Genomic DNA, 19,175 nt, shown 5'->3' on the forward strand with positions numbered 1-19,175 from the left:
AGGGTCACTTTCCACATTAGCTTATGTTACTTGAGGTTCTCTTTGGAGCAGTCATGGGTGATGGTGACTCCTTTCTCTCGGGGACAATGGTGTTGTATTGGAATCGTCTTTTGCGAACTCTTGGTTTGCAGCAATGAGGTCTTCTGGTGGGTTTTCAAATCACAGACAACTCAGCTTTGATGAGAAAGATTTCAGAGAAAGTAGGAAGGGTTGAGGCTGTTATTCCTTTTATCCCTGTAGCAGTTTAGCTCTGACAATTCGTTCAAATCCAAAACCTTTTTATACCCAAGAGTTGGTTCATGTGACCTCTCTCTGGTTTTGAGTTGGGCTTACCTTAGCCACTGTCTCTGAGAACTTCATAAACTCTTTTGCTGGAATTTTACCGTCCTGCCCGCCATGGGAATTGGAGTGGGAGAGGCGCAGACCATGGAAAGGTCAGTTGACCTCAGGTGGTATTTTACAGTTTTGGGACAAGCGAGTCCGTAAAATACCGCCCACAGCCTCCGTAAAACAGCTTGTGTCCTTCGCAAAGACAAGATAAAGCTGCTGTAGGCCAGTGTGCTTTGCTGAGCTAAAGTGTTGCTTTAAAAAAGTTCAACGTATGTCTACGGGCGGGATTTTCTGGTTCCGCCTGCCTCAGGAAGCGTAACGGACGGGACAGAAAATTTGGCAGAGAATTTAAAGATCTGTTGACCTTGGGTGGGAATTTCTGGTCTTGGGGTGCGGACGGCCAAAACATCTCACCCTATATATAATATCGGCGGGATTCTCTGGCCACACGCTCCCAAGGCTGGAAATTCCTGCCTGAGGTCAACAGACCTTTAAATGGTCTGCCAAACTTTCTGTCCCACCTGCTACGAATCCTGCAGTGGGAGATGGGAGATTTTCAGCCTAAATCTGCAGCTATTGGGAATATAAAGTAATAATATTCTGTATAACACAACTGCATAACATTGTCGTGTCTGGAAATCTCCGCTTTCACCAAACACTGATACAGATGTACATTTACAGATGTGGGAGCTTTCCTTCCAGCAGCCGATTTCATAGTAAACTGAAACTTGCTGCAGGAGCAGATGGTAGATGATTGTGGAAGTGTACCAACAGTTTATGCTCACCGTTCTTCGCAAGCAGAGTTCCTTATCTCAGCCATGCTGCGAGGAGATGGATTAAACAGGAAGCACTTTCCCTTGGGGGGGAAAGAGACAAAGGTCACACAGCTATGTAAAGATGAGTGAGGTCATTTAGCTCATAAAGTTCACCCTCCCATAGAAACCTATACTAGCCCCTTCCTAACTGGCACAGCATCTTAAAAATCTCCATTGTTTTTATGTCCTTCAGTCCTGTAACCAACAATCTACTATTGTTGTTGGTCACTCAGTGTTGGAAGATGTTCTTAGAATCATAGAATAGAATCCCTACAGTGCAGAAGGAGGTCATTTGGGCCATCAAGCCTGCACCGACCTCAATCCCACCGAGGCCCTATCTCCATAACCCCACGTATTTACCCTGCTAGTCACCCTGGCACTAAGGGGCAATTGAGCATGGCCAATCAACCTAACCTGCACATCTTTGGACTGTGGGAGGAAACCGGCGCACCCGGAGGAAACCCACGCAGACACGGGGAGAAACCCACAGGCAGTGACCCGAGGCCGGAAATGAACCCGGGTCCCTGGCGCTGTGAGGCAGAAGTGCTATTCGCTGTGCCGCAGTGCCACCCTTACCCTGAACTTGCTGGCTACTCATAGAACCCATAGAATCATAGAATCCCTACAGTGCAGAAGGACGCCATTCGGCCCATCGAAGCCACACCGTCCCAATCCCACCCAGGCTCTATTCCCGCAACCCCACATATTTACCCTGCTAATCCCCCTGACACTAGGGTCAATTTAGCATGGCCAATCAACTTAACTCATACATCTTTGGAGCGTGGGAGGAAACCTAGCTTGTACCCATGCCTATTTGCCTTATAATGACAGCTAAAGTTATAATAGTGCCCAGGATTAACACTTTGTATTCTGATTAGCATATCATGTTTCTTCAGGAGATCCCTTCTCATTTAGCTACTTTCAAGTCAATGAGGGACATTTTAACCAAACTTGATGGGTGGGAAATTCACGGGACCAAGTGGACTGCTTGTTTTCTTCCCAGTCCAATATTACACCATAACAGTGACACCGATTTCGAAAGATAATCAACAACTCACATGAATCACAGAAAATCGGTATGCAGATACAACACGTAATAAAAAAGGCAAATGGGATGTTGGCATTTATTTGCAAAGTAGGGAAGTGTTGTTGCAATGGTACAGGGTGTTGGTGAGACCACATCTGGAGTATTGTGTCCAGTTTTGGTCTGCTTATTTGAGGAAGGATGAGGTGGCTTTGGAGGCAGTTCAGAGGAAGTTCACCAGATTGATTCCGGGGATGAAGGGGTTGACGCATAAGAAGAGATTAAACAGTTTGGACTTGAACTCGCTGGAGTTCAGATGGATGAGAGGGGATCTGATTGAGGTATATAACATTTTTAAAGGGATTGATAGAGTAAATGTGGACCAAGTGTTTCCTCTTATGGGGCAATCTAGAACAAGAGGTCACAGGTATAGGCTGAGAGGCGGTAGATTTAAAACTGAGATGAGGAGGAACTACTTCTCACAGAGGGCGGTGAATTTGTGGAACTCGCTGCCCCATCGCGCAGTGGAGTCTGAATAGTTGAATGGTTTCAAGAAGGAAATAGATATAATTCTAGTAAAAAAATGGGATAAGGGGATATGGGGAACAGGTGGGGAGGTGGATTTGAGACCAGGGAGAGATCAGCCAGGATCTGATTGAATGGCGGAGCAGGCTCAAAGGGCTGAATTTGCCAACTTCTGCTCCTAATTCCTATGTTCCTATGTTCACCTCCAGTGATTGGCTTTGCGATAGAGTTGGTAGAGGAATGAGAGTGTGTTTGCTACCGTTTTTGGGCAGAGATGGCAGATACACTCAAGAAAAGCAAAGAGGAGGACATGATCGTCGAAGAAAAGTATATTTGCTGTGGTAAATGGACAATGACACTCGAGAGGAAGGGTGAGAAACTACTTCACCCAGAGGGTGGTGAATATGTGGAATTCACTACCGCAGAAAGCACCTGAGGTCAAAACGTTGTCTGGCTTCAAGAAGAAATTGGTATAGCTCTTGGGGCTAGAGGGATCAAGGGATATGGGGGGAAGGGGGGGATCAGAACATTGAATTTGATGATCAGCCATGATCAAAATGAATGGCGGAGCAGCTTGAAGGGCCAAATGGCCTACTCCTGCTTCTAGTTTCTATGTTTCTAAGTAAAATATAATTAGGTCAATTGGTGCAAAAATTTGGTGCAGGCATGATGGGCCGAATGGCCTCCTTCTGCACTGTAAGGATTCTATAACGCTATGGCGCTCATCCTAGTCACTGAATGATGCATCATCAGAGATTGCCCATCTCAACATCCCAGTCATGCTAACTCCTGGGCGAGGCACCAGTATTGCCTTAAGTCCAATGTATATTAGTTTATGGTGTATATTAATGCAGTGCATACCAAAGTACCGGAAATAGCCTTCAAGAAATCAGGTGGAAATGTCCCTTGACAAAGAGTAGTCTAGCCGAGAAAAGAGAGACAAATTGCTTGTTTTTTTTTCCTGTGACAGATTTGTTAGCGGTACCTAAATATCCCTACGCTGCCATGGAAAACTGGGGCCTGAGTGTGTTTGTGGAACAAAGGATTTTGCTGGATCCAGGAGTTTCCTCCATCCCCTATTTACTGGATGTCACCATGGTCGTTGTCCATGAAATCTGCCATCAGGTATGAAGGCTGGGTGAAAACACGAGCAGTTTACCACTTTGTAATCACGGCTTTGAGCTCTCGTTCCAACCTTATGGAGATTTCAGTGCACAGTGGCACAGTGGTTAGCACTGCTGCCTCACAGCTCCAGGGACCTGGGTTCGATTCCCGGCTTGGGTCACTGTCTGTGTGGAGTTTGCACATTCTCCCCGTGTCTGCGTGGGTTTCCTCCGGATGCTCCGGTTTCCAACGATGTGCAGGATAGGTTGATTGGCCATGCTAAATTGCCCCTAAGTGTCCCGGGATGTGTGGGCTAAAGGGATCAGTGGGGTAAATATATAGGGTGATGCGGATAGGGCTTGGGTGGGATTATTGCTGGTGCAGTCTCGATGGGCTGAATGGCCTCCTTCTGCACTGTCGGGATTCTATGATTCTAAGAGCAACAGGGATCATAGAATTCCTACAGTAAAGAAGGAGGCCATTCGGTCTATCGAGTCTGTAGCAATTACACTCCCACCCAGGCCCTATTCCCGTAACCCTCATTTACCCTGCTAATCCCCCTGACACTAGGGTCAATGGCCACGGTTTTCAAATGCTTTTTATTTCTTCTCAGTGGTTCGGTGACCTTGTGACTCCGATTTGGTGGGAAGATGTGTGGTTAAAGGAGGGATTTGCTCACTACTTTGAGTACGTCGGTACCGATTACCTTTACCCAGACTTCAACATGGTAAGCCCATAATTTTGCAGACTATCTACACTTCATTACACACCTCGCTAACTAGCTATATTTCTGTCAAAATCAGTGGCACTCTATTTATAACAATGCTTCAAGGTATAATCTACAGTGCGTGTAAGTGTTACAGCCTATTATACTATAATTACTTGAACCATTGAGTGTGAAATTTGTTCGGAAAGACATTCCATTAATGCACTTTTTTGTTGAAGAGAATATGATGTTCAAAGGATGCATTATTAAGTTTCAAATTCCCAAAGCAAATTTTGGTACTGGCATTTATCATAAGATCTGTATTTCCAGCTTACAGCTGGATGTTTTGTCCTTTCGTGCTTTATATAACTATTTGACGGGATAGGCTTGCGACAGACCTCCAGCGTGCTGACCTGACATAAATCTACGGATTGTCCGTCCATTGTAGAAACTGCCCAGTTTGATTTCAATGACCAAAAGAGAAAATGCTGGAAAACCTCAGCAGGTCTGGCAGCATCTGTAAGGAGAGTAAAGAGCTGATGTTTCGAGTCCAGATGACCCTTTGTCAAAGCTAAAAGGCATAGAGAGTGGGAGATATTTATACGGCAGGGTGAGGGAACGAAAGGTGAGTCATAGCCACAGAAACAAGGGGAAAGGCTGCTAATGGCAGTCCATAGAGAGAATAGAAGGTGTGAAAGACCAAAGGGCAGAGAACCTGAAATCAGACTCCAAAGATGTGCGGGTTAGGTTGATTGGCCATGCTAAAAAAATTGCCCCTTAGTGTCCTGAGATGTGTAGGTTAGAGGGATTAGCGGGTAAATATGTAGGGGTAGGGCCTGGGTGGGATTGTGGTCGGTGCAGGCTCAATGGGCCGAATGGCCTCCTTCTGCACTGTAGGGTTTCTATGATTTCTATGATTTCTATGACTTCTGCCCAAGAACATCAGGCAATATCTGTTACAAAAAGCAAAAAAAATGCCGTGAATGCTGGAAATCTGACATAGAAAAGAAGATGCTAGAAATACTCAGCACGTCTGATACCATCCATGGAGAGAGAAAATGGCTAACGTTTCAGATTAATGACCTTTCATCAGAACAGGCAAAATGATTATTAGGGAGAAGAAGTGAGTGTGAGAGTTTGTTGTCGCCGTTTTAAGATTCCCTGTCTTTACTTCAGCTGTTTTCATCATAGAATCCCTACAGTGCAGAAGGAGGCCGTTCGGCCCATCGAGTCTGCACCCACTCTCTGACAGAGCATCATACCCAGGATATTCCTGTAACCCCATGCACTTACCCCGCCAATCCCCCTAACCTAGGCATCTTGGGACACTAGGGGCAATTCAGCATTGCCAATCAACCTAATCTGCACTTCTTGGGAGTGTGGGAGGAAACCGGAGCACCCGGAGGAAACCCATGCAGACACAGGGAGAACGTGCAAACCCCACAAAGACAGGACGGTCACTCAAGGCCGGAATCGAACCTGGGTCTCTGGCTCTGTGAAGCAGCAGTGGTAACCACTGTGCCACCGTGCTGCCTTAAAATGGATGATATTTTTCAGGGTCACCCTCACTGATGACCAGCTTTGTATTCCTGATTTATTAATTAAATTAATTAAACTTTAAAAAATAAAGGGCCAGGGACCAATTCCCGGCTTGGGTCACTGTCTGCGTGGAGTTTGCACATTCTCCCTGTGTCTGCCTGGGTTTCCTCTGGGTGCTCCGGTTTCCTCCCACAATCTGAAAGACGTGCTGGTTAGGTGCATTGTCCCGTACAGGCGCCTGAGTGTGGCAACTAGGGGAATTTCACAGTAACTTAGAAATCTTAGAAACCTTAGAAATCTTAGAAACCCTACAGCACAGAAAGAGGCCATTCGGCCCATCGAGTCTGCACCAACCACAATCCCACCCAGGCCCTACCCCCATATCCCTACATATATTTTACCCACTAATCCCTCTAACCTACGCATCCCAGGACACTAAGGGGCAATTTTTTAGCATGGCCAATCAACCTAACTTGCACATCCTTGGACTGTGGGAGGAAACCGGAGCACCCGGAGGAAACTCACGCAGACACGAGGAGAATGTGCAAACTCCGCACAGACAGTGACCCAAGCCGGGAATCGAACCCAGGTCCCTGGAGCTGTGAAGCAGCAGTGCTAATCACTGTGCTACCGTACCGCCCCATTGAAATGAAACATTGCACAAGCCTTACTTGTGACTAATAAATAAACTGTAACTTTTAAATGTTAGATCCACTCTCTGCCCTGGTGGGATTTGAACCCATGCCCCCAGAGAATTAACCTGGGCTTTTTAAGCCCAATGACATTACCACTATGCCATCATCTCTCCCAGCAGTTTCAGCGCTTATTAAAAGTTCACTGACCTGAACTGTTAACTCTGCTTCTCTCCCCAGAGATGCTGCCAGACGCTCAGAGTATTTCCAGCATAATTTTTTGTCCTAGACAATATGTGCAGTTAGTTTGTTGAAGCTTACACTGATAATTGAACTAAATCCAAATGCCTCATCATATTAAATGGAAAGATTCTGATGTGGTGTAAAGTGTGTTAACAAAGATACAGGCTTGATGATGAGCTTCGAGTCAAGAGTAACAACTTGATGCACTCACAATTCAATGGGAGCTTTTGCTGTCAGCTTTCTGAACTTTTCCCCTTTTATTTCACCAATTTAAGTCCTTTCGACAAGGGTTTTTAATAGCTGATAAGTCTTGTTTGATTGACTGTGAATCCAGGGGGATTTGAGCCTGTATTTGTGTGAATATTTCAGGAGAAACAGCGATTCCTGACTGATGACCTTCATGAAGTGATGCTACTTGATGGCCTGGCCAGTTCTCACCCGATATCCCAGGAGGTCCTGCAAGCAACAGACATCGATAGAGTTTTCGACTGGATTGCATACAAGAAGGTGCTGTGGCTGACAGCTGTTTGAGCAGCAGAAGAACATTTTAAGCAGTTTGTGTGAAACTGGAGATTAATATATTAATGTCCCATAAGGAGCTGAAATGACCTTTGCTAGATGTTGAAACTTAGCCTTACACCAATATGTACTCCTGCATTTCCATCTAGTTAGTTTGATTTGATTTGATTTATTATTGTCACATGTATTAGTATACAGTGATTGGTGGGGCAACCATAAGTGTCATGCAGGTTTTTTATTGCTTGCAGTTACTGGTTAGGATTTGCAATGCGCTTAATACACAATCTGATAGGGTGGTGGTTGCAGATTAAATAGTACCCTTGTAAAGGGAGTTAGATAAATACTTGAAGAAGGAAAAATGCAGGGAAAGACAGGACGAATGGGACTAACAGAATCTTCTTCAGAAGATTCGCTGCAGATTTGATGGGCCTAATGGCCTCCTATGTTGTAGTATTCCATGGGTTGGGTTTTACATGGCACATTGGCCCCTAACTCCCCCCACCCCCTGCCCACCATCCTGATAGCTACCCTGCAGCGATTTAATGCTGGGAGCAGCTCTAATTGCTTTGAGGCAAAACATCCATTCCTATCTCTGAAGGAAGTCCTACCTTAGAGAACTTAGGCAGCCAGGAGCAGAGGCCACTGCAGGGACTACAGCCAGTTCCCCTGTGCTGAGAAGCCCAGGTAAATCCAGGATTGGGAGGCACGGCGAGGGAGTGGAGGGGGCAAACTCTAGAGGTCAGGGGGGAAGGGTTAGACGGGGGCTGATGATCTTAGAAGGGGAGTGCCTCCAGTGGGCCCACGAAAGAGGTTTCCCCTTGCCCGATACCGGTCTGCACAGCTAAATCCAACAGGCCTCCTGCGTGGCATGACCCTCCCTGCCACAAGTAAGGAACATAGGAATATAGGAATTAGGAGCAGAAGTAGGCAATTCAGTTCATCGAGCCTACTCCCCCATTCAATCAGGTCATGGCTGATCTCTCCTGGTCTCAAATCCACCTCCCCACCTGTTTCCCATATCCCTTTAACCCGTTTTTAAAAAATCAGAAGTATATCTGTCTCCTTCACAAAACTATTTAATGATTCAGACTCTACGGGTGCGGTGGAGTCTGAATGCCAGCAGTGATGGGTGAGACTCTTAAGTGGCCGTTACTGGGTATTAGTTCTCTAGGTTGCTTTTCACAGAGTCACAGAATGCTACAGTGCAGAAGAGGCCCTTCGGCCCATTGAGTCTGCATCGACGCATGAAAGGCCCTGACCTATCCACCTAATCCTACTTGCCAGCACTTAGCCCATAGCCTTGAATGTTATGACGTGCCAAGTACTCATCCAGGTACTTTTTAAAGGATGTGAGGCATCCCGCCTCCACCACCCTCCCAGGCAGCGCACTCCAGACCATCACCACACCGTCTGGGTAAAAAGCTTTTCCTCAAATTCCCCCTAAACCTCCCACCCCTCACTTTTAACTTGTGCCCCCTCCTAACTGACCCTGCAACTAAGGGGAACAGCTGCTCCTTATCCACCCTGTCCATGCCCCTCATAATCTTTAACACCTCAATCAGGTCACCCCTCAGTCTTCTCTGCTCCAGAGAAAACAACCCAAGCCTATCCACCCTCTCTTGATAACCTAAATGTTCCATCCCAGGCAACATCCTGGTGAATCTCCTCTGCACCCTTTCCAATGTGATCACGTCCTTCCTATAATGTGGCAACCAGAACTGTACACAATACTCCAGCTGTGGCCTCACCGAAGTTTTATACAACTCCATCATGACCTCTCTGCTTTTGTAATCTATTCCCTGATTTTAGGCCAGGATTCTGGCTGCGTTCTCAAAAACGCAATGGTCTGTGAAGTTGCCACACACGGGGATGCTGCTGGGCTTATCCTCGAGGCATGATAATCAGGAGGTACGCGGCAGCAAAAACATAGGCAGCAAAAAAAAGAGGAGGAAGGAGGCCTTACAACATGTGCTCTTCAGAGATAGAATATCATATCTGATGCAACAGCACTCCAGCAAAGAGACAACCGCTTACCTGTTAGAGGATAGCTAATGTGGTCCCGTTATTTAAGAAGGGTAGGAAGGATAACCCGGGAAATTATAGGCCGGTGAGCTTGACGTCCGTGGTAGGGAAGTTGTTGGAGAGGATTCTTAGAGATAGGATGTATGCGCATTTAGAAAGGAATAAACTCATTAACGCTAGTCAGCCTATCTACATCCTTCTGATTTTGTGAGAGGGAGGTCATGCCTCACAAACCTGGTGGAGTTTTTTGAAGAAGTGACTAGAATGGTTGACGAGGGAAGGGCTGTGGATGTCGTCTATATGGACTTTAGTAAAGCGTTTGACAAAGTCCCTCATGGTAGGTTGGTGCAAAAGGTTGGATCTCATGGGATAAAGGGGGAGGTGGCTAGATGGGTCACAGAAGACAGAGGGTGGTAGTGGAAGGGTCTTTTTCCAGCTGGATGCCTGTGACTAGTGGTGTTCACAGTAAGACGTTTAACAACACCAGGCTAAAGTCCAACAGGATTATTTGGTAGCAAAAGCCAAATAAACCTGTTGGACTTTAGCCTGGTGTTGTTAAACTTCTTACTGTGTTTACCCCAGTCCAACGCCGGCATCTCCACATCATGACTAGTGGTATTCCGCAGGCCTCTATATTGGGACCTCTGCTGTTTGTGATTTATATAAACAATCTGGAAGAAGGTGTAACTGGGGTGATCAGTAAGTTTGCGGATGACACGAAAATGGCTGGACTTGCAGATAGTGAGGAACATTGTCAGAGGCTACAGAAGGATGTAGATAGGCTGGAAATTTGGGCAAAGAAATGGCAGATGGAGTTCAATCCAGATAAATGCAAAGTGATGCATTTTGGTAGAACTAACGTAGGGGGGAGCTATACGATAAATGGCAGAACCATAAACGGTGTAGATACGCAGAGGGACCTGGGTATGCAAGTCCACAGATCCTTGAAGGTGACGTCACAGGTGGAGAAGGTAGTGAATAAGGCATATGGCATGCTTGCCTTTATAGGACGGGGCATAGAGTATAAAAGTTGGGGTCTGATGTTGCAGTTGTATAATACGTTGGTTCGGCCGCATTTGGAATACTGCGTCCAGTTCTGGTTACCACACTACCAGAAGGACGTGGAGGCTTTAGAGAGAGTGCAGAGGAGGTTTACCAGGATGTTGCCTGGTATGGAAGGGCTTAGTTATGAGGAGAGATTGGGTAAACTGGGGTTGTTCTCACTGGAAAGACGGAGGATGAGGGGTGACCTAATAGAGGTGTATAAAATTATGAAAGGCATAGATAGGGTGAACAGTGGGAAGCTTTTTCCCAGGTTGGTGGTGACGTTCACGAGAGGTCATAGGTTCAAGGTGAGGTGGGGGGAGGTTTAACCGGATATCAGAAGGACGTATTTTACACAGAGGGTGGTGGGGGCCTGGAATGCGCTGCCGGGCAAGGTGGTGGAGGCGGACACACTGGGAACATTTAAGACTTATCTAGATAGCCACATGAACGGAGTGGGAATGGAGGGATACAAAAGAATGGTCTAGTTTGGACCAGGGCGCGGCGTGGGCTTGGAGGGCCGAGGTTCCTGTGCTGTATTGTTCTTTGTTCTTTGCTCTTTGAGTGAGAATTGGAGGCTTGCTTGTTAACTGTGAAGGTGACCATGGCTCCAAACCTCTGTCTCTGCCTCATTAACCGCTCATGCTGACAGCAGGACCATCAGTCTGGTTGCTGCACGCACAATGATCTGTCACTCTTGAGGTGTCACCAGTTCATTAGCCTCCCCGCCAACACATCAATAAGGAGGAGGGATGATCTCGGGGACCTGTTGGCATTGCCGAATTCTCACAGACACCGGATAGCATAAATGGAACATATTTGGTCTTGTCTGCTCTGATGTGGAGATGCCGGCATTGGACTGGGGTGGGCACCGTAAGAAGTCTCACAACACCAGGTTAAAGTCCAACAGGCTTATTTGGAATTACGAGCTTTTGAAGCGCTGCTCCTTCATCAGATGAGATGATGAAGATCATCACCTCAATCACCTGATGAAGGGGCAGCGCTCCGAAAGCTCGTGATACCAAATAAATCTGTTGGACTTTAACCTGGTGTTGTGAGACTTCTTACCTTGACTGCACTGAGCACTAAAACAGGATCGCAGTGTAGTCCAAGAACAAATGGAACTTTACACAATAAGAGGACATAAGAAAATATTAAAGTACATGTGTGTTTATCCAGTGGCTAGCAGTTGTTTTCCATTAAAAGAATATAGATATGAAAACAGAACTGAGGTGATTCGTATAAAAATAAAAGTAAAATACTGCGGATGATGGAATCTGAAACCAAAACAAAAAAATGCTGGAAAATCTCAGCAGGTCTGAGAGCATCTGACGAAGGGTCATCTGGACTCGAAACGTTAGCTCTATTCTCTCTCCACAGATGCTGTCAGACCTACTGAGATTTTCCAGCATTTTTCTGTTTTTTTAGTTGGGGTGATTAGTGTTTGGACTCTTGGGGTGGAATTTTACGGCCTTGCTCGTCCCGAAACCGTAAAAATCCTGCCCGAGGTCAACGGACCTCCCCATTGTCCGCCCCTCGCCCGCCCCGATTCCCGTGGCGCGCGGAGCGGTAAAATTCCGACATTGTTGCCAGCTCATTTATTTGAATTAAAATAATCTTTGATTTTAATTCCAAGGGTGCTGCATTGATTCGGATGGTGGCTAACTTTATGGGACAGCAAGTATTTCAAACAGGATTACAGGTGGGTAAAGGTCTTGAGAAGTGATTATTTTATATCTGCTTATGTACAATCATCTGACAATGCTGTGCGTGCTTTTCTGATCTAGGTGTGTGTGTGTGTGTGATACATGTCTATGAAACTACAATAAAAAAATCACAAGAATGTAAATAGGTTTGGATCTTGGTAACTTTTGTAACTTTTACAGATTATATTAAGAATTCGGTTTCTTCAAGCCATCTGGATATTTGTTACGGGAAGAGATAGACAGAACAAGTAAAATAAAATAAACTTTTCTAATTGATTGGCACCACATCCACGAACATCCAGTCCCTCCACCACCGACGCTCAGTAGCAGCAGTGTGTACTATCTACAAGATGCACTGCAGCAATTCACCAAAGATCCTGAGGCAGCACCTTCCAAATCCACGACCACTTCCATCTAGAAGGACAAAGACAGCAGACACATGGGAACGCCACCACCTGCAAGTTCCCCTCCAAGCCACTCACCATCCTGACTTGGAAATATATCGGCCGTTCCTTCGCAGTCGCTGGGTCAAAATCCTGGAATTCCCTCCCTAACGGCATTGTGGGTCAACCCACGGCACACGGACTGCAGCGATTCAAGAAGGCAGCTCACCACCCAACCTTCTCAAGGGCAGCTCGGGATGGGCAATAATTGCTGGCCTAGCCAGCAATGCCCATGTCCCACGAATGAATAAAAAAACAAAATCGCCAGTACCGATGGCAGCACTACTGCCTCACAGCACCAGGGACTCAGGTTTGATTCCCGACTTGGGTCACTGTCTGTGTGGCGTCTGCACATTGTCCCTGTGTCTGTGTGGGTTTCCTCCTGGTGCTCCGGTTTCCTCCCACAGTCCGAAAGATGTGCTGGTTTGGTGCATTGGCATTGCTACATTCTCCCTTAGTGTAACCGAACAGGCGCCAGAGTGTGGTGACTGGGGGGTTTTCACAGTAACTTCATTGCAGTGGTAATGTAAGCCAACTTGTGACGCTGATGCTAAGCTAATTCCTTCTGAGGGAATGAGACTCCGCAGTTGCAAGTTAAAATTTTCTGTGCCAGAGAGTTTCTTCATTAGTAATGATCACTCACTATGCCATTTAAAAACTCACTCACTGCAGAGTGCACCAACTTGTTCAGTCCTATTTAGTGTGGAACTATTGGGTAAGTGCAGCCAGTCCATGGGGCACGATCTTAACAGCCGTTCATGCCATGCTTCCACTGCAGCGAGGCCGGAGAATTTCGCGGCCAGCCAAATATCTGTTCACTGCAGTGTGATGGGAAAATCCCGCCGGTGTGAATGCTGGTAAGATTCCGGCCCAAGGTGTTGCAATCATTTCAGTGCCGAAGATTGCAACAGCTCCTCCTGTGGAGGAACAAAGTATTCCTTAAAGTTTAAAGTTTATTTATTACTGTCACAAGTAGGCTTACATTAACACTGCAATGAATTTAATGTGAAAACCCCCTAGTCGCCACACTCCGGCGCCTGTTCGGGTACACTGAGGGAGAATTTAGCCAATGCTCCTAACCAGCACGCCTTTCGGACTGTGGGAGGAAACTGGAGCACCCGCAGGAAACCCAGGAGGCACAGCGAGAACGTGCAGATTCTGCACAGACAGTGACCCAAGCTAGGAATCGAACCTGGCGCTGAGAGGCAGCAGTGCTAACCACAATGCCACTGTGCCACCCAACCCTCATAGCAACATCTAGATTCCTGCATTTGTGTGAACGCCAGTGATGCACTATCAATCAAGCAAAGACTAGTTTGTATGCTCGAACAAAGATGCTTTTATTAGCAAAAGACTTGGAGCACACCCATGCCGATGAACTGGCCCAGAGACTGAGGCGGGGGGTGGGGAGCAGTCACCTTTATACCTGGACTAAGGCGGAGGAGTCCCAGGCCGGGCCGGCAGGGGCATGTCCAGGTATGTCACACACACACACAGGCAATAAGCTAACAGTGGTTTACCACAGCCAGCAGTTGTCAGCCAGTATAATGGAAAGGGGCTGATAACTTCACTATTGTTCTTGTTGCAATTTCTGGCCTGATCAATGCTGTTGATAGCATGCAATGTTTACCGTTAATCTGTCTAACCCATTCCGAGCATAACTTATGTATTGTTAACCTTTCGCTAACACATAATAATCAGTGGAATTAAATTGCTTCTCACCTACAGTGCAATTATAATAGGGAGGGCAATTTGTTTTTTTCCCTAGCTCTGCAGGGATTGTGTCTTTTTAAAAATTAACACAGTGTGCCTCAGCATAAGCTCAAACACTCATGGAACTACTGTGTTGTTAATTAAAATGCATTAATGAATCTATTATATACATAATAAAGATGAGCGTCAAGTGAAATTAAGGAACTGTGACTATGCATTGTTCCAGCTCGGGCTTTCTCTCTGCAATCTTATTTCATGTTCAAGGCAAACAGACATTTCCTGGAAGCAGGTTAAATCTCCTTAGACCATAAGACGTAGGAACAGGAGTAGGCCATTTGGCCCATCAGGTCTGCTCTGCCAATGTGCTCTTAACACTGCTGGCAGTGAAACTCCATTCCATAGCACCTGTTCTTTCTGTCACTATGCGTGCCAAAAAGGTGTCCTTTGAACGTGTACCTGCTTCTGGTGCTAGCTGTGCTGGCTGCCATTTTAGTGAGGGCATTAGCATGCATGTCGGGAACCTCTGGTATTAGCTGTGCTGGCTGCCATTTTAGTGAGGGCATTAGCATGCATGTCGGGAACCTCTGGTACTAGCTGTGCTGGCTGCCATTTTAGTGAGGGCATTAGCATGCATGCAGGGAGCTTCTGGTATTAGCTGTGCTGGCTGCCATTTTAGTGAGGGCATTAGCAAGCATGCAGGGAGCTTCTGGTACTAGCTGTACTGGCTCCCATTTTAGTGAGGGCATTGGCATGCATGCAGGGAGCGCCTGGTGCTAGTTGTACTGGCTCCCATTTTAGTGAGGGCATTGGCATGCATGCAGGGAGCTTCTGGTGCTAGTTGTACTGGCTCCCATTTTAGTGAGGGCATTAGCATGCATGCAGGGAGCTTCTGGCAGAAGCATGCAGAGTTGACAGTTGTGCGTTTAATGCTAGTTGCATGCAGCCGGCATGCAAGTTAGCAGACAGCAACAAGTTTGCATTTTCTGCAACTGTTACATTTGGTGAAGGTTAATATTTCATCATTACCTGCCATTTACAACCCATTGTACTGCCAAAGTGATTTTTCACATTAGCTAACATCCCAATTTCACGTTCATGGCTAACTGACGCAGTTAGAGAAGTAATTGCAAAGATCCAGTTGTGAAGCTTTCCCCAGGTTGGTATTAAAAGGCAATATCACTGACATGTTTATGAATGGATTTTCACCTTTAACAATTCATTGACAATTTAACCATTCTTAGGTGAGGGCGGACCTGTTGGTTGCATTTTTCCTGCAGAGCAGCTGAAGGGAAATGGAAGAAATTATTCCCCGTTATCGAGGAGAAACAAACGGGACTGTTTCCTGCTACCAGTGCCTGTGGAGATTGGTGTTTAAATAAGGCCTGGGAGTTAAAATGGCCTGGGCGTTAACAGTTACCTCAGTAGCTCTGTGCTCATCTCTTGCCCCAATTAAAATTGGGGATAGAGTGTTCACTTTGGCTGTAACTTATTGCGGAGTACACTGCTGCCTTTCTTTATGTTCTGGCACCCATCATGGATTGGAAGAGAACAATGTACACTTCAATCACACCAACTAATTCCGGAAGAACCCTCGCAGTTGATCCGGCTCATCTTTGGCTTCACTGTGTCGTATATTCTGCTGAATTCTCCGCAATCACTTTGCTTCTGAAGTTGCTGCATAAATTATTTAATGAGATCTGAAGGCACGAGAGGTATGAAACTGCCAGGATTATTGATAATTTAGGATTGGCCAGACCCCCCGCTGTTAACATTTCGACCTGTATGAACAGGTGTTGCTTGTGTTGCAAGATTTTGCGTGAAAGAGTTTAAGTGTCAGGAAATCTGATTATTTGACTTAATAGTTTTGAGTTATTTGTGGTCATAAGTAAGTTGAACTCTCAGTGGCGCACAACTTAGCGCAACGTTTGGGAGAGTGAATTATTTGCTCGGCTATGGGTCAAGGTTCTTCTCAATTCCAATTCTTCTTTATCCAATCTAGGACTTTTTAACTGAACATATGTATGGTAATGCAGGAAGAAATGACCTGTGGAACAAGCTTACAGAGGTAACCCTTTTCTTTAAAGTGTTGTGGCTTGTGGCAGTCACCTGAACTAAAGCATTAGTGGCCATGTTGTATTTTGTTTTGAGTGTGTTGTCTTCTATGTGTGTTGACATGAGAACATTTGTACTGATGACCACAGACTATTTTTATGCTGTTTATTGGAACACATTGGGTGGAATTTTACCGGCACGTCCGCCCGAGGTCCGTACAATCCACCCGAGGACAACAGAGAATGCCGTTCTCTGAGCCTCGCCTGCCCCTGGAATCGGGGCGGATGTGCCGGTAAAATTCTGGCCATTGTTACAATACCGGGATGAATCAAAAGGCCCAAGCATCTTATTAACAGCAAATCAGCCCTGGTATGCAATTAACCTTCGAATCACTCTCTAAAATTGGTCATCCAAGGTTAGAATCTAATAACATCAGGGATATGAATTAGTCTCAAACAGTTCTTCATCAGTTTAGTGGAAGTTTTCTTTCCAGTGAGTTGGGTCATGATGGATTCCAAGATATCCATCTTGAAAGTTAGCCGTTATGGCGGCACAGTAGTTAGCACTGCTGCCTCGCAGCGCCAGGGACCCAGTTCAATTCCAGCCTGGGGTCACTGTCTGTGTGGAGTTTGCACATTCGCCCCGTGTCTGCATGGGTTTCCTCCGGGTGCTCCGGTTTCCTCCCACAGTCCAAAGAGGTTGATTGGGCATGCTAAATTACCCCTAGTATCGGGAATTAGCAGGGTAAATGAGGGTTTCGGGAATAGGGCCTTGGTGGGATTCTGGTTGGTACACACTTGATGGGCCATTTGCCTCCTTTGGTACTGTTGGGGTTCTATAATATGGTGACATCTTGGAATATATGTAAATAAGTTAAATATTGACAAACTATTTTGCATGTTCCAGCGGAATCCTGATGTGTATGTTGTGATCTGTGTAGCTTTTATTTTTGAAGACATTTATTCATTTGGGGGAATTCTCCGGCCGTTCACGGCGACGGGATTCTCTGGTCCCGCCGGCAGCGCACCCCCTCCCACGGGTTTCGGAACTGCGTGGGTTGACACTAATGGGAAATCCCACTGACAGCGGAGGGACCAGAGAATCCTGCCACCAGTGTGAACAGCACACCACAGGAACCCGCCAACAGGAAACATGCGGCTGAGAGGCTGGTGAATACCCCCAATTATTTCTAAAATGTTAAAATATGTTCATTTCATATGTTTTCGTGGCAATTGGGCGGCACGGTGACACAGTGGTTAGCGCTACTACCTCACAGCGCCAGGGATCAGGGTTCGCTTCCTGGCTTGGATCACTGTGTGGAATTTGCACATTCTTCCCGTGTCTGCATGGGTTTCCTCCGGGTGCTCCGGTTTCCTCCCACAGTTCAACAATGTGCGGGTTAGCTGGATTGGCCATGCTAAATTGCCCCAAGATGTGTAGGTTAGGCGATTAACGAGATAAATGTGTGGGGTTACGGGGATAGGGCAGGGGGTGGGCCTGGGTAAGATGCTCCGTCAGAGAGTTGGTGCAGACTTGACGGGCCTACTTCTGCACTCTAGGGATCCTATGATTAAGTTGGATGATTTTGGAACTAAACCACATTTTGGCTACATGATATGAGGTCAGTTGCAGATATTGTTGCCCCTTTTTATGTGCTGATTTGCTGCATAATGCACAATTCAGTGAAGATGCAAACTAAGCAAAAGGTATTAGAGTTAACATTGTTATCTCTTTTAGTGGTAGGGGGATTAGCAGGGTAAATATGTGGGGTTACAGGGATAGAGCTGGGGTGGGATTGCTGTCAGTGCTGGCTCGATGGGTCGAATGGCCTCTTTCTGCACTGTAGGGATTCTATGATTCTTAAGACCCACCTCTTTGACCAAGTTTATGCCCATCTAGCCCAATACCCTTAAGGTGATTTGGTGGACAATTATGCATCACAGTGCTCCCACGAAGCACGTAGAGATGTTTTATTATGTTGAAGACACTATATAAATACAATCAGTTGTTGTTGTACACTAGATAAATTCCATTTTAATACAATCCAGTCCTAACTCCTCACTGACAGTGCATCCTCATCCTTATTGATGAGAACGTTCATATGGTGTGAGAGATTCCTGATTTCACTGCAGTCATCCAAGTGTAAAGCTTAGCGATTGTACCGGCCCCACTCTAATGGGTATTGAATGATCTCGTTGCTGTTGAGATTGCATTGAGTTGAAAACATCTGCAACGCCTCAGATACCAGTATTTTTGCCTTTATATAGACATTGCGGAGAATCGGAAAAAACATCAACATCAAAGAAGTCATGGACGGTTGGACATTACAGATGGGGTATCCTGTTGTCACCATTGTTAGGAATGAGAGCAGTGTTAATATTTTAACCATCAGCCAAGAACATTTTATCTATGATCTCACTGCAAAATCCGCTAACCCCGCTTTTTCAAATCACAGGTAATCGTTCTATTTCATTGTACATGCACGGAGAGTGAGAGATAAAACCAGACACACAGTGCAAAAGCAGATATTGATATTTGAACAATATAAACAATACTGAGTTGCTGTTGGGGAATGAGATATTGGCTGAATTTTCCCCTTCGAGTCACAAGCCTGACCTCAGGCTGGCTCCCAGGTCGTGAGCATGGAAGTGTGCATGTGACGGGACTTTGTCAATGTTTTATCAATGACATTGTTAAGGTTTGTTAATGTCAATCATGTTGGATGGGATGGTGGCACAGCGGCTAGCAGTGCTACCTC

General features: G+C 46.0%; 1 protein-coding gene across 1 annotated transcript in view; it reads left to right on the forward strand.

Annotated features, from left to right (window-relative positions):
- LOC144498528 (thyrotropin-releasing hormone-degrading ectoenzyme-like) overlaps positions 1 to 19,175 on the forward strand; it is a 139,710-nt gene that overhangs the window by 85,966 nt on the left and 34,569 nt on the right. The window contains exons 5-10 of the mRNA XM_078219779.1: positions 3,665 to 3,819; positions 4,412 to 4,525; positions 7,288 to 7,425; positions 12,140 to 12,205; positions 16,365 to 16,430; positions 18,685 to 18,872. Of these exons, the coding sequence (XP_078075905.1) occupies positions 3,665 to 3,819; positions 4,412 to 4,525; positions 7,288 to 7,425; positions 12,140 to 12,205; positions 16,365 to 16,430; positions 18,685 to 18,872 (727 nt within the window). The remainder of the gene's footprint in view (positions 1 to 3,664; positions 3,820 to 4,411; positions 4,526 to 7,287; positions 7,426 to 12,139; positions 12,206 to 16,364; positions 16,431 to 18,684; positions 18,873 to 19,175) is intronic.

This window comes from Mustelus asterias, chromosome 9 (genome assembly GCF_964213995.1).
Source record: "Mustelus asterias chromosome 9, sMusAst1.hap1.1, whole genome shotgun sequence".
Lineage (NCBI taxonomy): Eukaryota > Metazoa > Chordata > Chondrichthyes > Carcharhiniformes > Triakidae > Mustelus > Mustelus asterias.